Source organism: Saccostrea echinata, unplaced genomic scaffold (assembly GCF_033153115.1).
Source record: "Saccostrea echinata isolate AGI-Se365-2 ecotype Australia unplaced genomic scaffold, CSIRO_AGI_Sech_v1 ptg000028l, whole genome shotgun sequence".
In the NCBI taxonomy this organism is placed as follows: Eukaryota; Metazoa; Mollusca; class Bivalvia; order Ostreida; family Ostreidae; genus Saccostrea; species Saccostrea echinata.
This window is the reverse complement of record NW_026889777.1, coordinates 13055711-13082196: the sequence shown is the minus strand read 5'-3', so window position 1 is coordinate 13082196 and position 26486 is coordinate 13055711. Positions and strand designations below refer to the sequence as shown.

The window sequence follows — 26486 nt, the reverse complement described above, 5'->3', positions numbered from 1 at the left end:
AAACAAATATCACTATGAAAAGTGTATTATTCTAATACTGAAACATCTTGAAATAAGACCCTTGTCTATAAACACTATATTTTAAACATCTAAGTTAAATGTATACATAAATATACTCTTCCAGTTGTAAACTATTATGATTTAAAAAAAAAGAAAAAAAAAGACGTTTTCGGTTCAAATCAATGTACTATGATCTCATAAATTTATTTTCGTGGGGATGAAATCTTGTGGTTCTAAAAAATGTTGATATGTAGGTTTGTGGACATATATCTCGTCCTATTGTGCATTTGTTAAATTTCTACTCTGTTGATCACCTACGAGTATATAATTTTGTGGATTGGCTCAATCTTGAATGCAATTTTCGGTGTTCAATGAATAATTGTGAATCCAGTGTATACTTTTACATGATTAATTAGCAATGAGGTTCTATTTAAAAAAAATGAACAATGATTAATCCAAACTGAGGAGGATATTATAGAATTTTTAAACCTCCAGAGGCTGGGTGGTTTGGGTCATTTTTAGACTATTTACACCTCTTGGAAAAGAAAAGTTTTGTATAAAAAATAAACGAAATTGCATTAAATATTATAGCAAGAACTCTTTCTTTTGTTTTGTTTTTCTTTACTAAATAATAGTTTATGGCTAGAAAAATCATTTGAAATATATTTTTAGGTGGATTGTTGGGTAATATTGACCACCCTGACTCCTTAAGATCTCTTTAAACATTTTTGAGTCGCCCGCGTGGCGCAGTGGTTAGAGCGTTTGCTCTAGAGTCGCGAAGTAAGGAGTTGATCCTTACGTCGCGGGTTCGAATCCCACTGTGGGACGTGGAGACCGGTCCTTCGGATGAGACCGTATAAACCGAGGTCCCGTGTCTCAGTAGGTGTTGGCACGAAAAAAATCCCTCACTGCTCAATGGCCGTAAGTGCCGAGCATAGGACAAAATTTGCAGCTCTCCACCGGCAAGTGGTGGCGTCTCCATATGAGTGAAAAATTCTCGAGAGGGACGTTAAACAACATACAAACAAACAAAAAATAAACATTTTTGAGCAAAAGCTACCTCAAATTCAATTAAATCGAACATAAAACACAAACAGAAAAAATGATAATATCATAACATACCATTGCTAACAGTCAATCATTCCAGACTGATGAACAGTTTTAAAAAAATGCGAACATACAAAGAAGAATTTAAGGTAGACATTTTTTTCAGCACCATTATTAGTAAAGGAGTGTGACTATAAACTCTGAAACTCTTTTAGCATTACATAAATTCTGTGACACGTATTTTCTTCTATGTTACTATATTATATAAACACTAATCTGTATTACATGTACATATTGCACAAATTGGGGTGTACGCATTTACAAAGTGACATTGATATACTTACATGTACCAGAAAAATAATTTTTTTTACCCCCCAAAAGTAGTAATTAATATGAACACCCGTGACAGCATCATCAATACGTATAAAATCAAAAATTAGTCATATAAAAACCTGATCAGCAGTCATTATATAAATTGTTATAAAAATCACAAAAGCTATGGAATTCTGGGGAAAATAAAATACAATCCAGAATATCACCATAACTTGAACAGGAATGAATTAGGTTACAATAGTTTAAAATTGTTTTACAAGAGCTCTTCCAATAATGTTATTAGGTTTTTAATACCAAAGCGAATCCCTGCCTTGGTAGAAAGATCTTGCTTATTACAGCTTGATGTCTCTATCGCATTGGCGAAGTCGATCAGTCGAATATCGGTATTGCACTGGACGTCTATCGAAGGCACACTCGGAACACCTTTGTCATTGGCAAGAGGAATATCACCTTCATAGAGAATCAAAAGTGAACAGGAAAAAAGCTTGAAGGCACCCTGTGTATCTAAGGCCGCTACCATCTGACGTAATTTGGTTACTATGGACGCTATTACGTCTTTTCTTAATGACAAACCATCATGGAAGAAATTATTCATTTCATCTCTGACGCCATTCTTGTCCAATCCACGTCCAAAATACTTATCATGTGACACATAACTTTTGGTGTCGTTTTTGTAAACCTGCAGTGTACATGTAAATATTTATGAACTATGGTTCAAAGAAACTTTTTGCTTTAACATGTAAAAACTCCAATCGATAAAAATGTACTAATTAAAAAAAAACAACCTTTTTTTTCTCAAATCATGAATGTTGATTTTCTTGATTAAGCGACTATATTTTCAAATTATTTAAGGATTGAATTTAATGGCTTACTAAGTTATACTGCGAAGCGGTTTATAAATAAGCGTAAACTGTTCCAACCCAGGTTATACAGTATAACTTGGGTAGCTATTAAATTATTCCTTATAATTTAATTGGGTAGCTATTAAATTATTCCTTATAATTTAATTTTCCATCATTAAAATTCCTCCTTCAAAAATGCCTTCAAATTGGTCATCTTTTAAAAGTAACGCCAAGCAGATTGATACGTTTTTGACGTAAGTCATTGTGACGTAGGCAACACATATATATTATACGATATAAACTAATTTTCTTATCCAATCAAATGACGCGTTACAACCAAAATTAAATAAATATTAAAACATAACAAGAGGCCCAAGGGCCTTAACGGTCACCTGAGTATAATACAACAATTTAGAAGTTAAATACACTGATAGATGAAGCTTTGTTGCCCTAAAGCAAGAGAAGTAGGAAGATCAGGATCAACAAAATAATTAGTCTAGTATTCAGTATCAACTCATAAATTAAGTTCTAATCTGTCCCCCACTTAACACTATCACCATGCAGACTATTAACAAACTATTAGTGCTTCTGTACTATTTTTAAACCCATATTAAGACCTCTAGCATTGACCTCTCTTACGGTCTCTGAAGAACTTTTAATAAGATAAGTTATTTTTGTCTCATTTTTATTTATCTATTACTTACAGGTCTACCTGATTATTAAAACTAAGAAAATACTTTTTGAATTATATGATAAACACTCTTGCATAACTATCTTATTCTATTAACCTTTCAAATACATTATTTACAGTGATTAATTATCAAAGGTGAACGGAAAAGGGGAATAACTTCTCTCAGTAGAATACAAATTAATAGAGCCCTGCCCAGGACTAGAATGCTTAGACAAATGGTCCAGATGTTCAAAAATCTGGTAGAAATACGCTTACTTATATCATTTAAACTTTTACTCTGTTTTCTTCCGATATGCCCAGAAGCAGAGAAGAATTTCACAGGTACAATGCATTTTCACTACAGATTCAACAAAGCCTTACCCTAACACCAGAACCCAAGGGTCAAGAAATTTACAAATTTGGAAGAGTTACCCTCATCATCATAACTATGGACTTCGAAGTATTAGCACTTTTCCACTATATTATCAAAAGCCCCCCCCCCCCCCCATTATGCCAGAACCCCTGACCCTAGGACCACAAGATTTAAAAATTCGGTTCGAAGCTCCCATTTTCATCATAGCTAAGCAATTTATTTATCAGCTCAACGCTAAGGAGCAGACAGGATTAATTACTGATTAATTAATAAAATTAATGCTTTTTCACTTAAGAAATGAATGTAATATTTTTTTCTTTGACCGAAGTATCAAACAAAAATTTGGACGGAAAACGTGACGTTTTCCGTCCAAATTTTTGTAGCGCATTGATGACGTTTTCCGTCCAAATTTTTGTTTGATACTTCGGTCAAAGAAAAAAATATTACTTTCATTTCTTATCATTTAATTATGATTTTAAAATAATAAAATGAAACTTTCTTTCACTTTAATATTTAATTTAAGTATCGAAGACTGCGTAGGAATACATCACAACAACGTTGCTGAAATTCAAAATGGCTGAATGTACAGATCTATGCGCATTGGATTGATGAAATTTTACGTATAAGCTTTCTATGATACATCGATGAAAGAAAAAATTATAAGATTTATTTCTTATCATTTAATATTTATCTTTCAATGATGAGATTTAACTTGAGAACGATCGAATGACTGTCCAACATACAGGCTAGGCCTAGCTTAGTTGTCTAAATTTTCAGACGCCGAGTATAACTAACAAACAACGTTTTCAAATATTGTCGTGTCATTACTATTATTCTAACAAAAACAGTTTTAACACAAAAACTTACCTGTTGTATTAATTTTTGCTATATCCCAATGTTCATATTCCCCCAGTAAGCTGATATCTTTAGGTTCGTAAATGTAAAGGGAAGCTACTCAAATATAACCTTAACGAGGTTGGATCCTGATATTTAAAGTCTTAAACTTTTTTTGTCAAGTATATTTTTAGTTTCTACACACATAGCTTAATTAAAAATCAAAACAAAAAATGGGGGTCAATATGCTTCTTTTGGCGCTACAGTACATTTAATATGACCTTTTTGCACTGAAATTTGTGTCTTAATCAAAAATCACATCTTCGACGTTTTCCCTCCAAAGTTTTTATCCAAATAAATCATGGGACGAAATAAACTATTGGTCTATTTAAAAAAAGACACATTAAAATTGTGACTAAGAGAAAGTTTCAAATTGCTTCACACAATCAATTATTTGACCTTTCTGCACTTACAAAATGTGATTTTTCTGGCATTAAAAATTTAACAAGCAAGAAAATTATTTTAAAGTCTTAAACTTTTGCTGAAATTAAGCAGATCGATCAAAGTTATCTTATATATTCAGAAAAGAAAAACAAAAACGGGGGTCCATGATCTAAATTTTTAGATATTATTAAAAAAGTGTTAATTTTATGTTAAAATTGGCTCAATTTTTTCCTGGACTTTCAGAATATATTTACTATATTTGTCACAATATATTGAAAGAATTCATATGAAATAATTTAATGGATATTTCAGAACCTGCATAAAACATTTCACTGCAAAAAAACAGCTCTGTTTGCAACCACCATGGAAAAATAGGAATCTGAACTTAACAGTACTGTATATATTTCAAAAGGGAAGAATTGATCATTTTCTTCTAAAAACCTTCCTCCACAAAATATAGTTCCTGGCTTAATCCTACTTGAATGGAATTTAATGGTGGTTTTTTTCATTGGATAAAGTTTGATTTGCATTGTAGAATCCAGATTTAATGGTAGAACTTAAAAATGATGCAGAATTTTAGAAATAAAGTTCCAGACCAAAATCTGCTCAAAAGCTCAGGATCGAACCTCCCTAACAACTCTTTCTAGGTCACAGAAATTTTCGGTTTCATATGCGCATCTCTTCATCTGAATTTCAAATCGAACATATTATATACGTATCACAACATGTCCAGGCATAAAACAACATGCTTCAGAAGAGTCTGTTGCCGACTGTTTAACTTTGAAAGAATATCCGTCCTCGCTCAGCGTCGTTTTTCTCATGCATTCGTTTCCTAAGAATTAACAGACTAACGGCATTTCCCCGCTTTGGTAGCATAAAAACATTTCTTCACAGTTCTATTGTTCATACCAGTTATCTCAAACACAAACATTTAACATACGTATGATGATTTCTTTCCTTTTTTCCCGCAACTGCATTGTTGTCATTTGCAGACGATCTGATTTGTTTAGCAAAGGGGGATAATTCGAAAAGAAACGAAAGTAGAAAATAACTCAGGAACGTAACGGACGAGTTTTGAAATTCAGGAAAATAGAGTTTTCTTTCACAAAGTAATATGGAAGCGGGAAATATACATGTAAAGTCAGCCAAAGTAGTTCCGGCTGCTAAGTGCAGGTGAACTCCAGATTTTATTGATGCAGTTATCAAAAGAATTTTTTATCCAATCAGAATCAATTATTTTATAGAAATTAAATGATTATATAATCAATAGAGCCCCCCCCCCCCTTCCTCAAGAACCCCAAAAACTGAGGCCATATATTTAAAAATTTTGGAGAGAGGCATCCTTGCCTATCATAATCATGCACTTAGTTTGTTTAAATAATCTTCAGTAGCAGAGAAGAAGATTTTCAAAGAATCAATGCATTTTCACTATATAATCAATAGAGCCCCGCCCTAACACCAGAACCCCTGACCCTGGGGCCATGAAATTCACAATTTTTGAAAAGGCATCCTTATGCATCATAACCATGCACTTTGTTTGTTTAAATAATCTCCAGTAGCAGAGAAGAAGATTTTCAAAGAATTAATGCATTTTCACTATATAATCAATAGAGCCCCGTCCTAACACCAGAACCCCTGACCCTGGGACCATGAAATTCATAATTTTTGAAAAGGCATCCTTATGCATCATAACCATGCACTTTGTTTGTTTAAATAATACCAAGGAGCAGAGAAGAAGATTTTCAAAGAATTAATGCATTTTCACTATATAATCAATAGAGCCCCGCCCTAACATCAGAATCCCTGACCCAGTGGCGATGGCTTTCACAATTCTGGAAGAGGCCCACCACCTCATCATAACTATGTACTTAGTTTATCACCTTAATGCCCAGGAGCAGAGGAGAAGATTTTCAGAGAATTAATGCATTTTCACTATATAGTTAATAGAGCCCCGTCCTAACACCAGAACCCCTGACCCTGGGGCCATGAAATTCACAATTTTGGAAGAGGCATTCTTGCTCATCATAACTATGTACTTAGGTACTTTATTTAATACCCAGGAGCAGAGAAGAAGATTTTCAAAGAATTAATGCATTTTCATTATATAATCAATAGAGCCCTGCCCTTACACCAGAACCCCTGACCCTGGGGTCATGAATTTCACATTTTTGGAAGAGGCACTCTTGCTCTTCATAACTATGTACTTAGTTACTTTATTTAATACCCAGGAGCAGAGAAGAAGATTTTCAAAGAAATAATACACTTTCACTTTATGATGTATATAGCCCCACCCTGGGGCCAGAACCCCTGACCCTGGGGTCATGAATTTCACAATTTTGGAAGAGGCATTCTTGCTCATCATAACTATGTACTTAGTTACTTTATTTAATACCCAGGAGCAGAGAAGAAGATTTTCAAAGAATTAATGCATTTTCATTATATAATCAATAGAGCCCCACCCTAACACCAGAACCCCTGACCCTGGGGCCATGAATTTCATAATTTTGGAAGAGGCACTCTTGCTCTTCATAACTATGTACTTAGTTACTTTATTTAATACCCAGGAGCAGAGAAGAAGATTTTCAAAGAAATAATGCACTTTCACTATATGATCTATATAGCCCCACCGTGGGGCCAGAACCCCTGACCCTGGGGCCATGAATTTCACAATTTTGGTAGAGGGCTCAATGCTTGTTACAATGATGCCAACAGTCAATCAATCAATCTTAAAAAAACTCAGTGTATGTTAATTGGTACGGAACAAAGGTTAAGAAATTGTAGGAATCTATCTATTCAAGTGGGCAGTATTGTTATTGAAAATGTATCTTGTGCGAAATTACTTGGTGTTTACATTGACAGGTGTCTTACGTGGTCTGAACATGTTGAAATTTTAGCAAAAAAACTTGCAGGCAAAATAGGTGTTTTATCTAGATTAAGATCATTCATGTCCTCGGAGTTATTGCTGAAAATTTACAATACAATTGTTTTTCCTCATTTTAATTACTGCTGTACTGTTTGGGGCAATATGAAGAACAAAGACGGTCTTAACAAACTGTGTAAACTCCAAAAGCGAGCCGCTAGAGTGATTTTAAATAAAACCTTTTATACACCTACATCAGAAATGTTTCTGCAACTCAAATGGATGCCTCTAAATGACTATTTTATATATAGAACTGTCATTCTTGTTTTTAAAGTTCTGCATGGATTAGTTCCAAATTATTTAGATGTTTTTAAATGTGTATATGAAATAAACAGCAGATCTACTAGATTAAGCAAAAGCAACGCACTGTACATTCCAAGGGCAAAAACAGAATATTATAGAAGATCTTTTACAATTTACGGCTCGCAAATATGGAATGAATTGCCAGAATTTTTAAAGTGTAATCCCTCATTACAAAGTTTTAAATCAGCATATATCAGAAATTATTTTCAGTCTACAAACTAGTAAAATGTACCAAACAACTCATTGATTATGTTCAGTTTTATGGAAGTTTTACATTATATCATGTGTAAATATTATTTTTATTAGACCACGCTTTTTTTTCCTTCATATTCTTTAATATTTATTTGTTTCTGTACATACTCTTGTTGTCTGTATAAACGTTTTCAGGACCACAATGTAAACTAGTTTTCTAAACTAATTGTGCTATCCTGTATAAATAAAGGACATTATTATTATTATTATTAAGGCTTTAATATATATGCTTAAATTGTTTGAATTTTGCAATATTTTGATTTTCTGCAGTCAATTTGTGATTACACAGTCGACATTTTTTCACAGTACAATGAATTCTGATCACCGCCAAGCATTTGTGCACAGAAAATCGGCTTTCCACCTTTATTATTATTATTATTATTTTTTTTTTTACATGTAACAAAGTTTTAGCTATCAAAAATAAGCATGATATGTGTTTTAACGAACCCAAAAAACTAAAAATAGACATCACAAGAAGATACCATAACATTTAACCACCATTTACTACGTGTATTTGCATGTTCTCTTCCATTTTTTCTCTAACATACTTTACAGTTTACTCTCTATGCAGAGGGAAAACCATTAATAAAATTACTTGGTGATATTTGTTTTAAATATTCATTTAGGGATGCCTGTCAATGATGTTCTCGGCAGATATTTTTAATCTAGTGTTGTGTCATGTTGTAAATTTTGAATTTATTTACTGCCACTCGGTACAAATCAACTGTCATGTTGTAAATTTGGAATTTACCGGGTGGCAGTAAATACAAAACGTACAGTAAATTCCAAATTTACAATATGACAGTTAATTTGTACCGGAACTGATTAGCTATTCGGGCCCTATCGTTTTATTCGCAACAGATATTACTTCCTACGTAAAGTTGCAATAAAACTGATTAAAATAAGATAAAGCTAGATTTAAATTTGCATGTTTCAGGACTACTTAAAAAAAACATCTTTAAGTTATATTTAGATTAAAAAAACACACAAGTTATATTTAACAAATGGCACCAACAAATAACAAAAAAATCAGTAAAACCTACTTGGATTCCACACATCCGGAATCCGAGGGAGGCGGAAGTTGAAGACAGCCATCTTTCTTCCAGCATTCTCCTTTTTGCCTCTGATGCTTCCGGTGACCTATGACTGGTTCCCATTTTGAGATCCATGACACAAGGGAAGCGGTAAGGCGCCACCAGGTTCTCCAGCATTATGAATTCTGGTTTTTGTTAAGTTTAACAATCCTTCTGTGCATTCATATATAATTTTGCTAAAACGCAAATGATTAAGGTATCCGACCCATAATAGTCATAGATTCACTGAATCTGAATGCATAATAGATATCTATTGGCTGAATACTCAGTATATGTAGACATAATCTTTTTGTTTTAGTATCAATATGTAACAGCGGAATGTGTCCTAATTTTTTTTTACCTTGTCCTGTCCTTGAAGAGTTATTCCCCTTTGCTTTCAATCAATAAAATCAATTCAAAAACAAATCTGTCTGGTAAAAAATTTAGCTTTCAATCGTTTTTCTTTTCCTAATAATTAAATACATCTTTTCACCACAGCAATTCTTGATATTCTTAGTATTTAAATTTTTATTCTCAAAAATTTGCTTGTCCCCATTGACCTCAATGCAATATTCATTAATTAATTACTGCTTAGGTAATTACATTTTTGAAAATTTCTCTGGGTAAATTCTTTTCTACTCTAAAATGCTTTGAATTAATATCAGAGTATTAAATACAGGATGGATATTTAAGGTTAGAAAATTAGGTCCTAATATGGGTTGGATACCTTAACATTATCATGAAATCATGAAAATGTATACAGTTTCACCATACCTTGATCAGAAAAATTCGGACAGAAAAGACCGGCCTTTTAATTCGACAATTTTATGAAGGCATGATAGACATTTACCCCAGTAAGAGTTTTCTCTCTTTTAAACCTTGAAGAAAGGGAAAACCAAAAGCACATGATAGAATAAAAAGCACAGTGACTTGAGACAATCTTGGCAAAATCGGGTATATACCCGATTTTGCTAAGATTGTCTCAAGTCCCTATGTAAAAAAGCGCACTGATATAATATTATTTAAAATGTCAAACATTCATGATTAGATACGAGCATTACTTAACACGTTTGATTACAACAGATATTCGCACTGGTTTAGATTATCATGTTAACTTTCTCAATTTTTCTTATTAGAATGGACTTTCGCATTGGTTTACATTATTATTTAAATGCCACATATTTTGGATTAAAATAAAGAACATCCATATTCGCACTGACCGATTATTATTCTAAATGCCACACATTTATGTTCAACACATAAATGACTGAATAAAATTCGTATACGAACAAACGAAATGTTTTCACAAAGAACGGGAATCTACACACAAGTCAACACAAACCACCCCTAGGAGATCCGCTCCGTTTCAATAAAGGATACGCTGCGCTTTTCCCTCGCTCCAGTATCCGTACCTGTCAATCTGACGACGAATGCATTGATCACTCCAGGCACGAAGGCTTTCATCAGCTTCACTGTAAACAGATCATAATATAGATTTATTTGTAACATGTATAAGAAGAAAACTAACATAATCAGTCTTTGAAGACAGGTAATTCCATTTTAGACGGAAAGGGGGGGGGGGTTGTTCTTGGACAATTTCACCCTTCGTAGGGTTTATGAAATACGAAACCCGTGTATGTAAGAAAAAAATATAATGATTTCAATATTGGAGCCCTTTAAATCAATTACTGAGATTCAATCTATATTTAAATTGATCGTGCTGTTTTATAATTACCGAAAGTTGAATATCAAAGGACCCCAGAGCGGATTAGAGTTAAACCTACTAAGTTTACGTCATCAAAATTTTAACTCGCCAGCAGTTTTATATAATTCTTTGAATTTATACAATCCACCCCGTTGTGACCTCAATCAATCAATTAAGTGTTAAGTTTTAACTTCTCGAACCCTGACAAAGTTTATATAAGGCAGTGAAAAGAATTGTTTTAAAAAAGATAACGATATAAAAATCTTGACCCCTTTTGTTGTCTCATCCTGCATTCAGAAACAATGGCTTGGACAAATATATGTTTTCTCAATATTTGGCGAATTTTACCTACATTTATTTACTTACGACGCAGTGGTTCTCGTAATTTCTTATTTCCTCTTTGAACATTAAATTACCTTATTTTTCTTACATGTAAATACCTCCCTTTGGAAAACGCCACAATATTCTTCTTTTTTGTTGTTGTTTAACGTCCCTCTCGAGAATTTGTCACTCATATAGAGACGCCACCACTTGCCAGTGGAGGGCTGCAAATTTATACCTAGACTCGGCACTTAGGGCCATTGAGCAGTGAGGAATCTTTTTTGTGCCAACACCCACTGCGACACGGGACCTCGGTTTATACGGTCTCATCCGAAGGACCGGTCTCCACGTCCCGCAGTGGTTTGCGACGTAAGAATCAGCTCCTTACTCCGCGACTCTAGAACAGACGCTTTAACCACTGCGCCACGCGGGCGACTTCCTCACTTTTAAAAATAAATTTATATGTTCCGAGACAAGTTTGGTTGGCTGAATTGGGGTCGAGTGGTTCTGAGAAACAAGTCGAAAGGGGAAAAGAGATTACGCATGGTCGACAAACAGACGGAAACAGACAGCGTGACCCAAAGATCTTCCTGGAAAATGCGAGTTTTTAAAGCCAACCTTCCTCTTGTGAAGTTGGAACATTAAAGAACATCTCTCAGTAGTTTTCAGGTACATTTATATTATTCATGGTGAATAAAATCGATGTCAGAAACTATAAGAGTACATAATGCGAACTACATCGACGATACCTCGAGTATAAGAAAACAGGTTATTAATATATCAATTGATTTTCCCCCTCTCTTTCATCTATCAATATCATCTGTCAATAAACTGCGGCAGACATCTTACACTTGCCATGGCAACATGTGGTTCTAAGTTCTAGTGAGGAGACGCTCATGCCTGGGGTATATGACAAATAACCAATGATAGGCACATATAAAACTGCTCCAAGTGTATTTCTATGTTTACATGTACAGGGATGACAACAAGCTTGTTATTGAGAAGTACAATTACCCGTAAATCACAATCCAAAATGTCTTCCAATCTTTTTTTGTAACGATACCAATTTGAAACAATATTAAATTTCATCATTTTTTAGGTACTTTATCTTAGAACCATCAAGAGCAGCTGTTGTACAGAATTTATAACATGCAATACTTTCTGTGAAATTACATTTATATGACTGTATGTATGTTGATTAAAAGTCACAAATGTGAATATGGGAGGTTTGTGTCTGGTATTTTCCCGAAAAAAAGATTTTCCACCTTTTTGAGCAATTTTTTTTATGCCCCATATAGTTTTTGCCCTGTCCGTCCGTCTGTCTGTTTGTCCGCAAAAACTTTAACCTTGCCCATAACTTTTGATTTGTTGGAGCTATGACTTTCATATTTCACATGTGTATTCCTTGTGACAAGACCTTTCTTTGGGTACCATAAAATTTGACCTTTTGACCTTGACCTTGGAGTTTGACCTACTTTTTGTTAATTTTTTTTCAGACTTTCACCTTGGCCATAATTTTTGAATAGTTGAATGCTAGGGCTTTCAAACTTCACATGTGTGTACCTTGTGACAAGACCTTCCTTTGGATACCAATAATTTTGACTCTTTGACCTTGGAGTTTGACCTACTTTTGCAAAACTTTAACCTTGGTCATAACTTTTGAACGATTAGTGCTAGGGCTTTTATACTTCACATATATAATCCTTGTTGCAAGGCCTTCCTTTGGATACCATCAACTTTGACCCTTTGACCTTGACCTTGGAGTTTGTCCAACTTTTGCAAAACTTTAACCTTGGCCTTAACTTTTGAACGGTTGGTGCTAGGGCTTTTATTCTTCACATATGTAACCCTTATGACAAGATATTACTTTGGATACCATCAACTTTGACCTTTTGACCTTGGAGTTTGACCTACTTTTGCAAAACTTTAACCTTGGCCATAACTTTTGAACGGTAAGTGCTAGGGCTTTCATAATTTACATATGTAACCCTTGTGACAAGACCTTACTTTGGGTACCAACAACTTTGACCCTTTGACCTTGGAATTTGACCTACTTTTGAAAGACTTTAACCTTGGCCATTACTTTTGAACAGTTGGTGCTAGGGCTTTCATATTTCACATGTGTATTTTTTGTGAGAAGGCCTTTCCTTGGGCACCATTAATTTGGACCATTTGAACTTGACCTTGATGTTTGACTCACTTTTGAAAAACTTTAACCTTTTCCATATCTATTCAATGGTTGCTGCTAGGGTTTTTATATTTCATAGGTATATTCCTCGAAACAAGACCTTACTTTGGGTACCAACATATTTGATTTGCATTTGAGAAATTTAACCTTTGTTATGAGTTGCCATACGGGGGCATCAGTGTTTCACAAACACATCTTGTTGGTTTTTAAATTTTTTTTTATTAATATATTTTATTGCTAACGAATACTGCTTCAAAGAGAAGAAATGCTTGCTGACGTTGCTTATCAGCAGTTTCTGTGTTAACCCGATGACAAACACGTAAATATTCAAAGCAAACAAAAAAGATACTTTACTGTAAACCAATTATTCTTTGGACAACTTTAATTCGCGATTTCTTAGTTTGAAATCTCTAACTACCACTCATAATTTTCGCGACCGAGGACATTCTTTAGGAATACTGACACAGTTATAGGTAATTGGTTAGCGGTGAGAAATATTTGCGGGGTCAAAGAATGTGCATGGATAACCTTTCGGATATTTCTTGCACACAAAGAAAAATTGGTTTACAGTAAATTTTTGCTAGATATGTGGGGTTTAAATAGAGAAAAGCTTAATCCAATGTTATTTTTATTTCTATAGAATCCGATGTTGTCGATATTACTATAATCCGTGTCATTGCTAATCCTACCTCCCGGAGACGCTTTCATTGATCAAACAGATTTCCTCCCTAATATCGTCATTTAAGGAGTTATGAATGGGTCTCACGGAACCTTTAGCAACCTCTCCGTAAAACTTGATACTGTCATTACTATACTCACAGTGGATCTTGATCAACCCTGTACAAATATATAAAACATGTTTTTTATTGACTTAAAAAATACATTTTATTCATTCATTCATTCGAATTTTATTCATTCATTCCTTTCAGTAAAATTAAGGTCGCTTTATTTCATTATAAGAACACTATATGCACTCTGAATCTTTTTTTTTTTTTTTTTTTTTTTTTTTTGCTGTTCCGGATTTATAACAAAGCAGGACTCTTACGTCATTTTCTAATCTCTTTAATATTTAACCTACTAGTAATATCTAACACGATTTTAAATATTTAAGCCTTCCAATTCCAAGTGAAAACACTCTTCAGACAATGTTTTCTTTCCTCTCCTCTAAGAGGATTATTTTAAAGACAGAGTCTCCATAATTCACATTTTATTGTAAACTGAAGGTGTCTTCGGATAAATTATTCAGATGTATCGATGCACTGACAGAGGGGTCCTCATGTGTAACTAAATATGAAAATAAATGTGAGGTATGTTATAAAAACTGTAAGGTCCAAAAGATATTTATCAAATGAAAAATTTTAAAACATATCATCGGTTTATCAGCTACAAGATCTAGACTAGCTGATTAAGAGGACCGTCAACAACGGCTTTCACACTTGTAAATGCTTCACAATCTTACATTTACTTGACACACTTGAATTAAGTGAGTTTCTTATACATACGTATCCTATCTGCTGTACATAAGGAAAGTGGTATATAAAACATAAACCTGCATATTTTAACATGCAGCATATGCTTACTATCTGTTTCGGACGCCCCCAGCTCATTTTGTTGTAAATTTCAGTGCAGGAAGTTCACCTTATCAATATATGTATAACCACTGTTTATATGCATTTATAAGTACCTAAGTTTCTTCATGGCCGTAGGAACCGGGGGGGGGGGGAGGAGGAGGGGCATGGGGGGGGCGTCCCCCCCAAGAATTTTGCCGATATATAGATTACTATATTAAACATAGATACTACATGCTAGTGCCCCCTCAATAAAAACGTCTGATGACCTTTTTTTTTTTTTTTTGCTTGTCAGGAAATTTTTGGTAGTGCCCCTCAACTGTCAACTTAAAAATGTATGGCTGTGCCTCCCCCCACCCCCACCCCCCCCCCACCCCCCAGCTGAAATTCCTTCCTACAGGCCTGTTCTTAAGGCTAAAAAGCTGAATTTGTCTACATACCTCTATAAAAAGGCACAAATCCTTGCAAAACCTCTGGTAATTTCCTATAAAACAGAACCTCATTTTCTTGGTAAGGCTTGCAGACGATATAAGGGGTGACCTGCAGTACGCATGTGTGACCTCCGACCTGATGAACAAATGGGGTCACGGTCACTATCTCTAAGTCTGTCTCACCCATGTGCTCAACTTGAGGCATCTGAAAAAAGAAGAAAGATCGATCTAGTTGATTATTCTGTTTTATGGTTACTTCGGGTTTAGGCAAGATATAATCATTAAAATGCAGCTAATTTAGAAATCCATAAATTACATGCACATTTATCCATTCAAATAACAACATCCGAAAAATTTCCATTCAATTAATAGTAGAAATGTCTAAATATCGCTTTATAATATTATGCCCAATGCAGTAAGATGATCTAATAAATATGCCAGTCCTCCCCCCTTTCGATAGAGGTATTGTTCAATTAGATTGGAAAATATCACTTACATTTTACACATGCATTCCATTCATAAAATTGGCAGAGAGCAAAAAATACGAAGACCGACCTATTCATATACATTTAACACACATCTATGCATGAGTTGTCGACCCCTTTGAATAACAAATAAACTTTGGACATTTAATTTGTTTTCAGTCACTCTAATTGCAAAATAGAATTTTCAACATGATTGGTGGAGGATGAACTTTATGTGGGTGCTTGAAACTAGTTTATAATTATATGAATACTTTCGCGTCATTATGACAATAGTTATCTATAAATGTCACACTTTGAATGACTAGCGGAAATAAAATCAATGAATAAAAATTACAAATAATTACATGCATTACATATATATACCAATAGAAAATTAAATGAACAGCGAGGAGGAGAAATTCAACTTTTCTCTTAATTATTTGATTTCTATAAGAAACATTCTCCTGTCAATTTACATAGAGTGATTTTTAACTTGATGATAACAAACTTATCTCTCTCACGAATGATTTTAATCCTAATCAAATTAAACTTGTTTATCAAACAAACAGAAACGTACCTTTCCGCAGTAAACAAACTTTTTAAAGAGTGTTTATTGGAATGCCAACTTTATATATATACACGTATATGTATTTACGTTCCGGATGAACAATTTACTCAAAAATTGGGCAAGAGACCATAAAAATTAAATTATGCTTGTGATCTTTATTTACGTGTATAGAAGTTAATTGCGTCACAGGACGGTGACCACAAAATTTGTATATCCGGTTATAAAGTTATAACTTTTTAAAAAAAATTATATAAAGGATTTAATTTTTGGATCGATCCACTGATTACAAGTACAAACAAACTAACTTACAGAGTGATGACAGACCGACAACACTGATGATATGGCTGTGTGTGTTTTAGTGTATACATAAATTTAACTTAGTATCTTTACACACGCACGTACGTTTACGTATCCTCAATGTGCGGACATTGAAGGGGAATCTGTATCAGTTATAACATAACACACATGCTCTAAATTCGTCATCAAACAAGCTGACCTTGTGATAGAAAGAAAAGGAAGAAATAAATTAAAAGCACACATTTCTTAGATCCGCGCCGTATAAATTCTTCTTATGCAGAGTTTATATGAGTTGGATCTAAGAAGTATGGTTTTAATTAGACTGATCTGAAACTTAAATAAGGTCAACATCTAGATGTTCATCTTTACTTTCAAAACTCTCTTAATTTCTTGACGAGTAAAAAAAAGTCAACAATATTTATGAGGAAAAGTACATATTGTATATAAATAATTAAATTCAGTTGCACTTAAACCCCATATTATCATATTTAAAAACAGTATATTATATATAATTGCCTACTTGTATAATTGGTCCACATTTATATCAAATTTTGGAACAAAATTTAAAAAAAATCATGGGAGATAGTGCATAAATTAAAGGGCATCATAAGGTCAAACCCGTGCACCTTCTTGGGCAAATACAGTTCTAAAATTGTTTTCATAACTAGAAAAACATTTGAAACTATTTAATTGCAGAATACGTGAATAATTCTAAGAATTACAGAATGATATTTTGGCGTTATTGATGTCAAATGGAACATCTTAAATTTTCGACCTGATTTAACAATGGAATGAAAATGCAACTAAAATAATTAACAAGAATGTAATTATTAAAAAAAATCACAATAAAAAGGATACTTCAAGAAAAGAATATTCTTGTGAGAAAAATCTCGAATCTTATCATTTTTCTTCAATAGAATAAAATGTTAAAAATGTTTGCGAACTCTTGGGTCAGTGCCCCGTCAGTTCATTCAGTTTTCCCCCCGAAAGGTCGATAACACATCTTGGTCCTGGTGTGAATCTATCTAACATCAATACTGCTTAAAGTTTCCCAATTCAGCAGGTTTAGTCGGATAAACATAGTTCTGCATTATACTTCGATATATCTATAGATCTACATGACCCCCATCGTACAAACATAACTTCCTCAAAACCTTAAATTAACGGTTGGACTTCCTATAAAATGTGAACAGGTGGTAAATGCGTTATGGAAAAATAATGTTTGAAAGACTTCCTTGATTATTAAAAAAAAAGCTGTCAAAAAAATCGACATACATATTTAGCGCTCGAAAAAGGAAGATTTTTTTTTCAAACTCATATATCCCTAAGAATTTACATCCTTTTCGATATACATGTACATAAACAAATGAAAGGGTTACTTAAAACAGTTAATAATAGATAATAGACTGTTTTAAAGTCTGTGTGTGTATCCAAATTCTAGAGGATCCTAAACGAACTTTCGACAAGAGTTACTTCACTTTCGTTCAATATCGTAAACAAATTCTATTTTTAAACAACAAGCGCATATATAAACACGGTTATTTATACACTACTTACCCGTATAAGAACACATCGGTGGTTAAAAAGCGTGATACCAAAGTGTCACATGTCTCTTCCTGGAATTATGTTTTTTAATAACCTACACCGACGTGCACCGATTTTCTCGACTGTTTACTACCGGGATATTGTGATTCATCGTAGTCACGTGTTTTTTCCTTTGATCAGTTGAAAGGTCACGTGGGATGCAGTAGGCGGATCCAATCTCAGTAAAAAAAAAAAATGCCGATTCACAGTCGCAGGAGAGGCCTTTATTCCAGATTATCCCTTATGCGCGCATGTGTGTGTAGGGGAGAGTTCCAACAGGTACACTGGATCCACCTATATATGTATCAATATACGATTTGGTCTTTAGGTATTTAGATAAATGTAAAGATATCCCAAAAAAAGTCATGTGACACCCCAAAGTTTGGAGATAACGGGGATATGTTTTTTTTGTTACGTGGGAAAATTAGAGTAAATTTGTATATAGACCTTGGGTCTTTTAATATTTTCATGGTTTTGCATTGTCAAATATTAAAAAAATATAGATTATCGTTATAATATAGATTTGAGGAGAATGAAAAAATAAGCCCAAATTGAAGGGGAAATTTTGTGATAAATACATATGCGCTTTATAGCAATAATTAAATCTGCACAAGTTATTTATCTGGTTTCTTTAAATTAAATACATTTTTTTGAGTATCCATAGGCCAATAATTACAATTTTTTTTTAAATATCCGAATTCCAGATAAACCAATTTGCTGTACACACATTTGATTTAGAACACGTAGCATGCACAAACTTTACATTAGTAAAAGTTAATCTCGTTGTCAGCGCCTGTAAGAAAAAAAATAATAGAAAAATAATAAAGAGCAATTATTATTTCAGCTAACCGTAAATAGGCATATTACTAGGCGATTTTAATGTTAACATGATGTCAAACCAAAGTATAGACAATTTAAATTTTTGTTACAACGACTCAACTTAATAAATCTTATAAATGATGCTACTAACTTTACTATGAGTACTGGGACATGTATTGATTTAATTATAACTAACAATACCAGCCTGGTTGAAAATCATGACATAACAGCACCATTCTGCAGTTCTCATTGTGTTGTTAGTGTTGAACTCAAATTCTCTGTCTACAAACAGTATGCTTATAGAAGGGTGGTAAGAAACTATTAAAATGCAAATTTTAATGCATTAAACGAAGAATTATCAAAAGTTGATTGGAACAACATTATGTTTAATTCTGATAACATAAATGAAATATATTCCAACTTTGTCTCAACTCTGAATAGCTGCATCAATAAACATATCCCAACAAAAACCATTACCATCAGACCTAGAGATAAGGCATTCATGAATAATACTATACGTAAACTAATGAGGAAACGAAATAGGACTCACTACAAAGCAAAACATACAGACAATCCTCTACACTGGCAGTCATATAGAGAACTTAGAAACAGAGTAATTGATGAAATTCGAAAATCTCGTGAAAAGTATAACAAAAAAATGTCTTCAATGATTGATAAATCAATCCCTCCTGGAAAATGGTGGAGAATTGTTAAGTCGATATCAAAACTGAATAAAAATTATGAACCATTACCACCTCTAAAATCAAAAGGTAAACTTATCTTCCATCCAGTTGAGAAGGCTACAGTCCTTAATAAATATTTTGCACAAGTTTCTTCTATTAATGATGAACCAGACATTCCTCTTCATGGCCCTGGTCCACCACCACAGAATAATGACATTCTATCTGAAATACTTATCACTGAAAATGAAGTCTATGATCAATTAAGTATCACTGATAACACTAAACCACCTGGTCCTGATGGTATTTCCCCAAGAGTGTTGAAAGAAATAGCCACTACAATTAAAAACCCTCTGACTAAATTCTTTAACTTGTCATTAAGGGGGAAAAAATTGCCAGATATTTGGAAACTATCTCAGATCACACCCGTCTTCAAAAATAAAGGCAGTGCTCAAGAAGTACCGAATTATAGACCAATATCCCTTACAAGTGTCTTGTGTAAAATAATGGAAAAAATATTGTTTAAACATTTACATAATTTTATGAATGACAATAATGTAATTAAGTGTCAGCCAGGCTTTCAACCGGGGGACTCAACTGTTAATCAACTTGTAGAAATATATAACACTATAATTTCCAGTCTTGACAAAGGAAAAGATGTAAGATTTATTTTTTGTGATATCTCAAAGGCATTTGATAAAGTTTGGCATAGAGGACTTTTATCTAAACTGAAAAATTATGGTATTAGTGGTAACATATTAGGTTGGATTGAAAATTATTTGTGTGATAGACAACAAAAAGTTGTAATTGATGGTTTTTCATCAAACCATGAAACAGTAAATGCTGGTGTTCCTCAAGGTTCCGTTCTGGGACCATTTCTCTTCCTTTTGTACATAAATGATATTTGTGATGATTTAGTTAATAATATACGACTTTTTGCTGATGATACTTCCTTATATGCCATTGTGGACAATGGAGCCACAAATGTAACACAATCCCTTACTAGTGATCTTGAACTTATTGATAAATGGTAAAAAAAAATGGCTAGTTGATTTTAATCCAAACAAAACTGTTAACGTTGACTTTAGTCGTAAAACTTTGTATATCCCTCTATCAAATTTGGGGAACATGGTCCAAACAGAATTCAGAATATATCTCATACCCATTTAGGTCTACACTTTCAAACAGATGCTACGTGGACATTGAATATACAATCAATTCATGAAAAAGCTACAAAAAGACTAAATATCCTCAGAATGCTTAAGTATAAGGTTAGGCGGAAAACACTTGTTAAGATATATTTTGCATTTATTAGACCTGTTTTAGAATATTCCGATGTTGTTTGGGACAATTGCTCTGAAAAAGACTCAAAACTTTTAGAAGATATTCAAGTTGAAGCAGGTAGAATTATCACTGGGTTAAGATGTAACTCCTCTCGTTCAAAACTGTATGATGAATTAGGGTGGGATCTTTTACAAACAAGAAGGAAGGTTCATAAATTAATATTGTTTTATAAAATATAAATGGCTATTCACCTCAATATTTGCATGATTTGATAGAGCCTTATCGCCCATCAAATCATTCCTATAATCTTAGAACCAGTGATGCACAATTTAAAATTCCTCATATTAGAACTACATCATACATGGAAAGTTTCCTTCCATCAACAGTTAAACTATGGAATAACTTGCCAGATCTTATTAGAAATGCTTCTGGAATATCATCATTCAAAAGTCTTTTGAACTCTTATTTTTGTAAAAAAAGTAATGAACTATTTCATATTGGAATAAGAAAATACAATATAATACATTGTCAGTTAAGGAACAATGCAAGTAATTTAAAGGCAGACTTATATAGCCAATGTTTATCAGAAACACCAATGTGTGAACACTGTATTGATTCTGTTGAAGATGCTTATCATTACTTTTTCGCTTGTTCAAAATATACATCTTATAGAGATATACTTTTTCAAAGAATTCAAAATATTACTGACTGTAATCAGGTTTCTGAACTTAAATTATTATTATATGGTAGTCCTGATCATGGACTCAATATTAATATACAAATTTTTGAAGCAGTACATGCATATATAGCAGCAACAAAACGTTTTACTTGAACACTGTCATGTAAATGTATATATAACTTTTGTCAATTTTTCCAAACCGGTACTTCATTGTATTTTTTTCCCCCGTTTTTTTCCTCGCATTTTTTAAATGTTTGTTCAATTAATGTTATGCAGTGTATTTACCTTGACCTTGCTGTAGGGAGAGGGCTAAAATAGGCTATGCCTGCTGCCTAATCCCATTCACTTCATGTGAATAAAATTATGTATAAATAATAAAAAAAAAAATAGGCATATTTTAATACGAGGGTAAAAAAAAATCATAACACACCTATACCATACTCATGAAAAAAATTTAAAATAAACATTGATATTCAATTATGATAACTGTAAAAGAAATTGATTATGGAAAAGTTATGAAAATGTATCTCGCAGTCTGTAATATTAATCTCTACAAAACTAGCCTTTTGTGTACGTAGTGCATGGCAAAGGTGTGAGTTTCTTCATGTTGTAGAATTAAGAGGTCATTACAATATGAAAGCATGTCATCGAATATATTGCTTTAATTGTAGATAATGAGTTGATTTGATATGTCTCTCTTTATATTGAATGATAATGTAGATAGGCACATTTTTACAAATTCAAGTAATTGCCCTTTGACTGAAAATGTCCAAATTTTCACCGATAATGAGCCTACTTTCTGTTTGACATTTTTTGTTGATAACTTTCTTCTTTTTCTGTGCTTGTAGATAAAAGCTGTGTGTATTAACAACTGATTCCAGAGGGGTGAAAGGGGGGGGGGCTGCAATGAGAAATTATGATAATCTTTGTTATAGTTCCAGAAGACAAAGCTTATAACAATATAGTTTTTTCCCCTTAAGGCTCATTCGTACAACTGTATTTAGGAAGAGCTTGGTTTTAATTCTTGATTAATTAATTAATCCAACTTATTCTCACATTTCACTCTCTACAGATGAAATTTTTCAGAATCATGTTTTAGTTTTAACTATTTTTTTTTTTAAAATTCCAGTCAATGGAAGTTAGTTTAATTTACCGTACATAAACTGGATTCCAAAACTTCATAAAAATCCTAGCAAAGATAAATCACAGGGTGCAGTAAATGTTCAACCAAGCCACTATCCTCACCAATATTATCTGCATGCGGTGCAGGAGGAACTTCAGACGCACTTTGCTACAACATATTTAAAAAGTAGTGTAAATTAAATGTGGATTTCCCAAAACTCTAAAAAAAAAATATGCAAAATTAAAAATGACACTTAAAAAAATCAAAAAATATCAAAACATATGACTTTCGACACTTTATACAACTATTCCTTCTAGTAAATTAAAGAACAGACCTGACATTATAGACAACTGTTTCCTCAATAAAAATTGAACTAGTAACCATGAAAGGGTCAGACAACATAAATAGTACGAAGCATTCCTTGCAATTTATTTTGTTGTATAGGATTGGTATGATTGGAATAAACATGTACATTTATAAACGATTTCATAACACCCCCAACTGTAGTATAATTTCAAACTAAAAACATGAAACAATGAAATGAAATTGTGCAATATTTAGAGTACAATAGTTCATGTTGAAAAAGCGCAGTGTTATTTTTACATAAAAATTTGGCTCGGTAGCATGAAATATTCTCTATTTATGTCATGAACGTCGCTGATATAAATATATTTAGACACAAGTCTCGTATAGGACGATATTTTATGTAAAGGGAGGCTCCCTACTATAATGTGTCATATGAAATCAATATGGAACATACTCATCAATTTTTGTTTGTATTTACACAACATGAAACATTTTACTCATCAATTTTTGTATTTACACATATACATGATCATTAATAATTTTAACATTTTGTTACACTCTGTATGTCTGCACACTATAGGTCACTGCAACGCAGTTTTGAGGGTCATGATCACCCCCCCCCTTTTTTTTGATATGTTTTGATGATGATTTTGTGTGCAAAGTACGAACCTGGAACAATTTAAAGAAAACAGGATATGATTTTTGATTCCAATAAATTTGTTTCAAAACAACTTTTCCGTAATCTTTCAGATTATCTTATCTTAATAAGACCCTGATATAATTTGTTCCGAAGTATATTGATATTAAATAAGGTCATCGTGAATTATGACGATATAGTCGCCCGCTTGGTGAACTAGCAGAATAAAGGTCTCATTCTAGACTCGCGGAGTAAGGAGTTGATCCTAAAGACCCGGGTATGAATCCCATTACGGGACATGGAGACTGGTTTTTCGAATGATAAATTAAAATACTAGTAGCAAATGGTGTCTTAACAAAATCACTTATTGCTGAAAAAGCCATAAATGCCGAGTTGAGGTCTAAATACTGAATTCCAGTTGTGTTCCAGTTCAGAGTAATATTTTCGAAGAAATGTTACAGTAGTTTATTGGAACAGTTTTATTAGGACCGAAAAAGAAACTGCAAATGCTTCTAATTGTCCCAGATTTGTATTTTGCACCTTTCAACATTTAACTCTGTCAATGTCCACATTTTACATAGATATACTTAGCAATACATGTAATCTAGTAGAGACATTATGAATTTTGCCTTTTTTTTTATCTACTTTGTTTTCAGGAGTTCAATATGAATGCACTTCCGACACTTTTGGTCCTTGTTTCAATATTGCTTATCTGGTGTAAAATTTGCATTATATACACATAAAACTAGGATTTTACATGATTCAAAAGCTTGTAAAAAATACATTATACATGTCCCACTTTTCACAGTGTTAACATGATTAACTGTTTGAATTATTGATTATAAAATTGTCCAATAATTATAAAAGCCAACCAGAGAAGGATGAACGCCCCCAGTTATCATTATGTACATCCCCAACATGGCCATTTGCAATTGTTCTAACAAACACGTCGTCTCCCTGGTTTACATGAACAACAGCAAGATTTCCGCTCTGTGAGTTATGCCCAGTCGTAGACTGCTGGAGAAAGACGCCAACCTGATCCTTGTTGACAACAAGTTCTACGGAATGGTACTGCTCATTAATGATCCGAATATTCCAGTAAAACACGTATAATCCTGATTTTGGGGCGATGAATATGCCCGTATTTTGATGAAAACCATTGCCAGCATTTGTTTTAACAGAATCAAATACCAGAACATGGTGCGGACCGATATTGGTTGCAGGTGATGTCATATAAGCATAAAAGGCTACGGTCTCAGTGGTAATTGCTGGTATTGGTAAAGGGAGGAGAAGACGTTCTGTAAATATATAGATACATGTGTCATTGAATTAAATATAGTTCACCTGGACTGATCATGAAATTTCACTATTTGTCTGATTGAAGTATATCGTTTGACTTATATTACTGTCCAATTTACCCTATGCTATATCCTATGCTTACATCTACTTAACATGTTTAAGCAGCAATAACCCCCCAGTTGCCTTTTATTTACTTGTTAAATCCAACACCTTATGATAATTAATATTGTTGGCTTTGTTGTTACAGACTTGATATTGTATAAAGATTATTAAGTATTGTGTATTACATGATGTGTTGATATTATTGATATTATGTTTGTTAAAATTAAGTTACCTTTGCGAGCAATAGGATCGCCCTGTGACAATGTTATATGCTTACGTTGTGAAATTCGTCTGATCACTTTATCACCATGTTTATTAGAATTCATTTGTGTGTAAAATTTTGTCAAATTTTGAATGTCAAAGTCACCAATATCATGACCTCCCTTCCTCGCCCGCTTTACAAGCATGAATGTTTGTTTCTCTATTAACCTTCCATATACCCTATTCTTCTTCTTAAGGTAGATGATCAGTCCAGCCTGTCTATGAGTCGTCTCTTGAAGTTTGTCAACTGTCTCTTGCAAGGTAGACAGCAGATCTGACTGTTTCTGTGTTGTTTCCTCCAGTTGTTCTACACGGTTTTTCAGGTGAAGGAGTTCATCCTCAATATTAGCAACTCTCATATCCCCTTCACACATTTTAATAAAGACCAATAGTACCATAAAACATCCAATATAAAATGCTGCCATATCAACAATTGTATACTCTCTGAATATAAGCAGGACAATAAAATCAGTGTTCGATGTTTAAAGCCACGAAAGATAAGAGTGTCCGAGAAACTACATTGAATTGAAGGCTATGAAATGTGAAGATAACAAGCTGTGAATAATCGCAGAAATATTCTATCTAATACAAAACTGGAATAGAAAAACATCAAAAAATGGGATCAGGTACCTAGGAGGAGTAAGCATCCTAATTTGACCAGTAACACCTGCCGTGAGCCCTTTATTTTGAACAGTTCTGTATTATCCAACATCATCTGCATATAGTGCATGCGTCTCCCCCTGAATTTTCAAAACTTCAAGCATTCTTTATAATAAGTCAAAGATTGGATTTTCACATCATTATCTGTATCACCCTTCTAAAAATACCTTGGACATTGACGAATACAAAACATAAAGTTTAAAAATCTTGCCAAATAAAGAAGTAGAGCCTAAGAATCCCTTAAAAAAAAGAATCACCATTTAAAACAAATCAACGTTAACACCATAACGGTGTCAGTCCGATTATTGATTTCTGTGGTGAAGTATGGGGATATCAAAAGTCAAACAAGATCCACATGGTTTAGGACCGAGGTTCATCGGTTTAACCCCCGTATTATCTATTCAAGTCGAATGCTGATG

General features: G+C 33.3%; 3 protein-coding genes across 3 annotated transcripts; 1 reads left to right on the top strand and 2 right to left on the bottom strand.

Moving 5' to 3' along the window:
- Nucleotides 1-1628: 1628 nt before the first annotated feature.
- LOC133194136 (inositol hexakisphosphate kinase 3-like) lies at nt 1629-18272 on the bottom strand. Its single transcript, XM_061330116.1, has 6 exons — nt 18191-18272; nt 15314-15509; nt 13995-14142; nt 10472-10563; nt 9062-9237; nt 1629-2059 (listed from the first exon to the last, which is right to left on the bottom strand). The coding sequence occupies exons 2-6, from the start codon at nt 15507-15509 to the stop codon at nt 1634-1636; spliced, it is 1038 nt and encodes a 345-aa protein (XP_061186100.1). The 5' UTR covers nt 18191-18272; the 3' UTR covers nt 1629-1633.
- A 1290-nt stretch (nt 18273-19562) lies between these two features.
- Nucleotides 19563-20750, top strand: LOC133193522 (uncharacterized). Its single transcript, XM_061329487.1, has 2 exons — nt 19563-20214; nt 20479-20750. The coding sequence occupies exons 1-2, from the start codon at nt 19563-19565 to the stop codon at nt 20748-20750; spliced, it is 924 nt and encodes a 307-aa protein (XP_061185471.1).
- A 3853-nt stretch (nt 20751-24603) lies between these two features.
- LOC133193521 (complement C1q tumor necrosis factor-related protein 2-like) lies at nt 24604-25781 on the bottom strand. The gene is made up of 2 exons (XM_061329486.1): nt 25379-25781; nt 24604-25043 (listed from the first exon to the last, which is right to left on the bottom strand). The coding sequence occupies exons 1-2, from the start codon at nt 25779-25781 to the stop codon at nt 24604-24606; spliced, it is 843 nt and encodes a 280-aa protein (XP_061185470.1).
- Between the last annotated feature and the right edge of the window lie 705 nt (nt 25782-26486).

Bases quoted from the DNA above. Each gene is read 5' to 3' on its own strand.
- LOC133194136 (XM_061330116.1), bottom strand. From the start codon at position 15,509: ATGCCTCAAGTTGAGCACATGGGTGAGACAGACTTAGAGATAGTGACC. The intron at 10,564-13,994 runs GTAGGATTAGCA...ATCTGTTTACAG, and splicing joins AATGAAAGCGTCTCCGGGAG to TGAAGCTGATGAAAGCCTTC. The intron at 9,238-10,471 runs GTATCCTTTATT...AACAAAAACCAG, and splicing joins GAGCGAGGGAAAAGCGCAGC to AATTCATAATGCTGGAGAAC.
- LOC133193522 (XM_061329487.1), top strand. From the start codon at position 19,563: ATGAGGAAACGAAATAGGACTCACTACAAAGCAAAACATACAGACAAT. The intron at 20,215-20,478 runs GTAAAATAATGG...GTAACATATTAG, and splicing joins ATCCCTTACAAGTGTCTTGT to GTTGGATTGAAAATTATTTG.
- LOC133193521 (XM_061329486.1), bottom strand. From the start codon at position 25,781: ATGTGTGAAGGGGATATGAGAGTTGCTAATATTGAGGATGAACTCCTT. The intron at 25,044-25,378 runs GTAACTTAATTT...ATATATTTACAG, and splicing joins CGATCCTATTGCTCGCAAAG to AACGTCTTCTCCTCCCTTTA.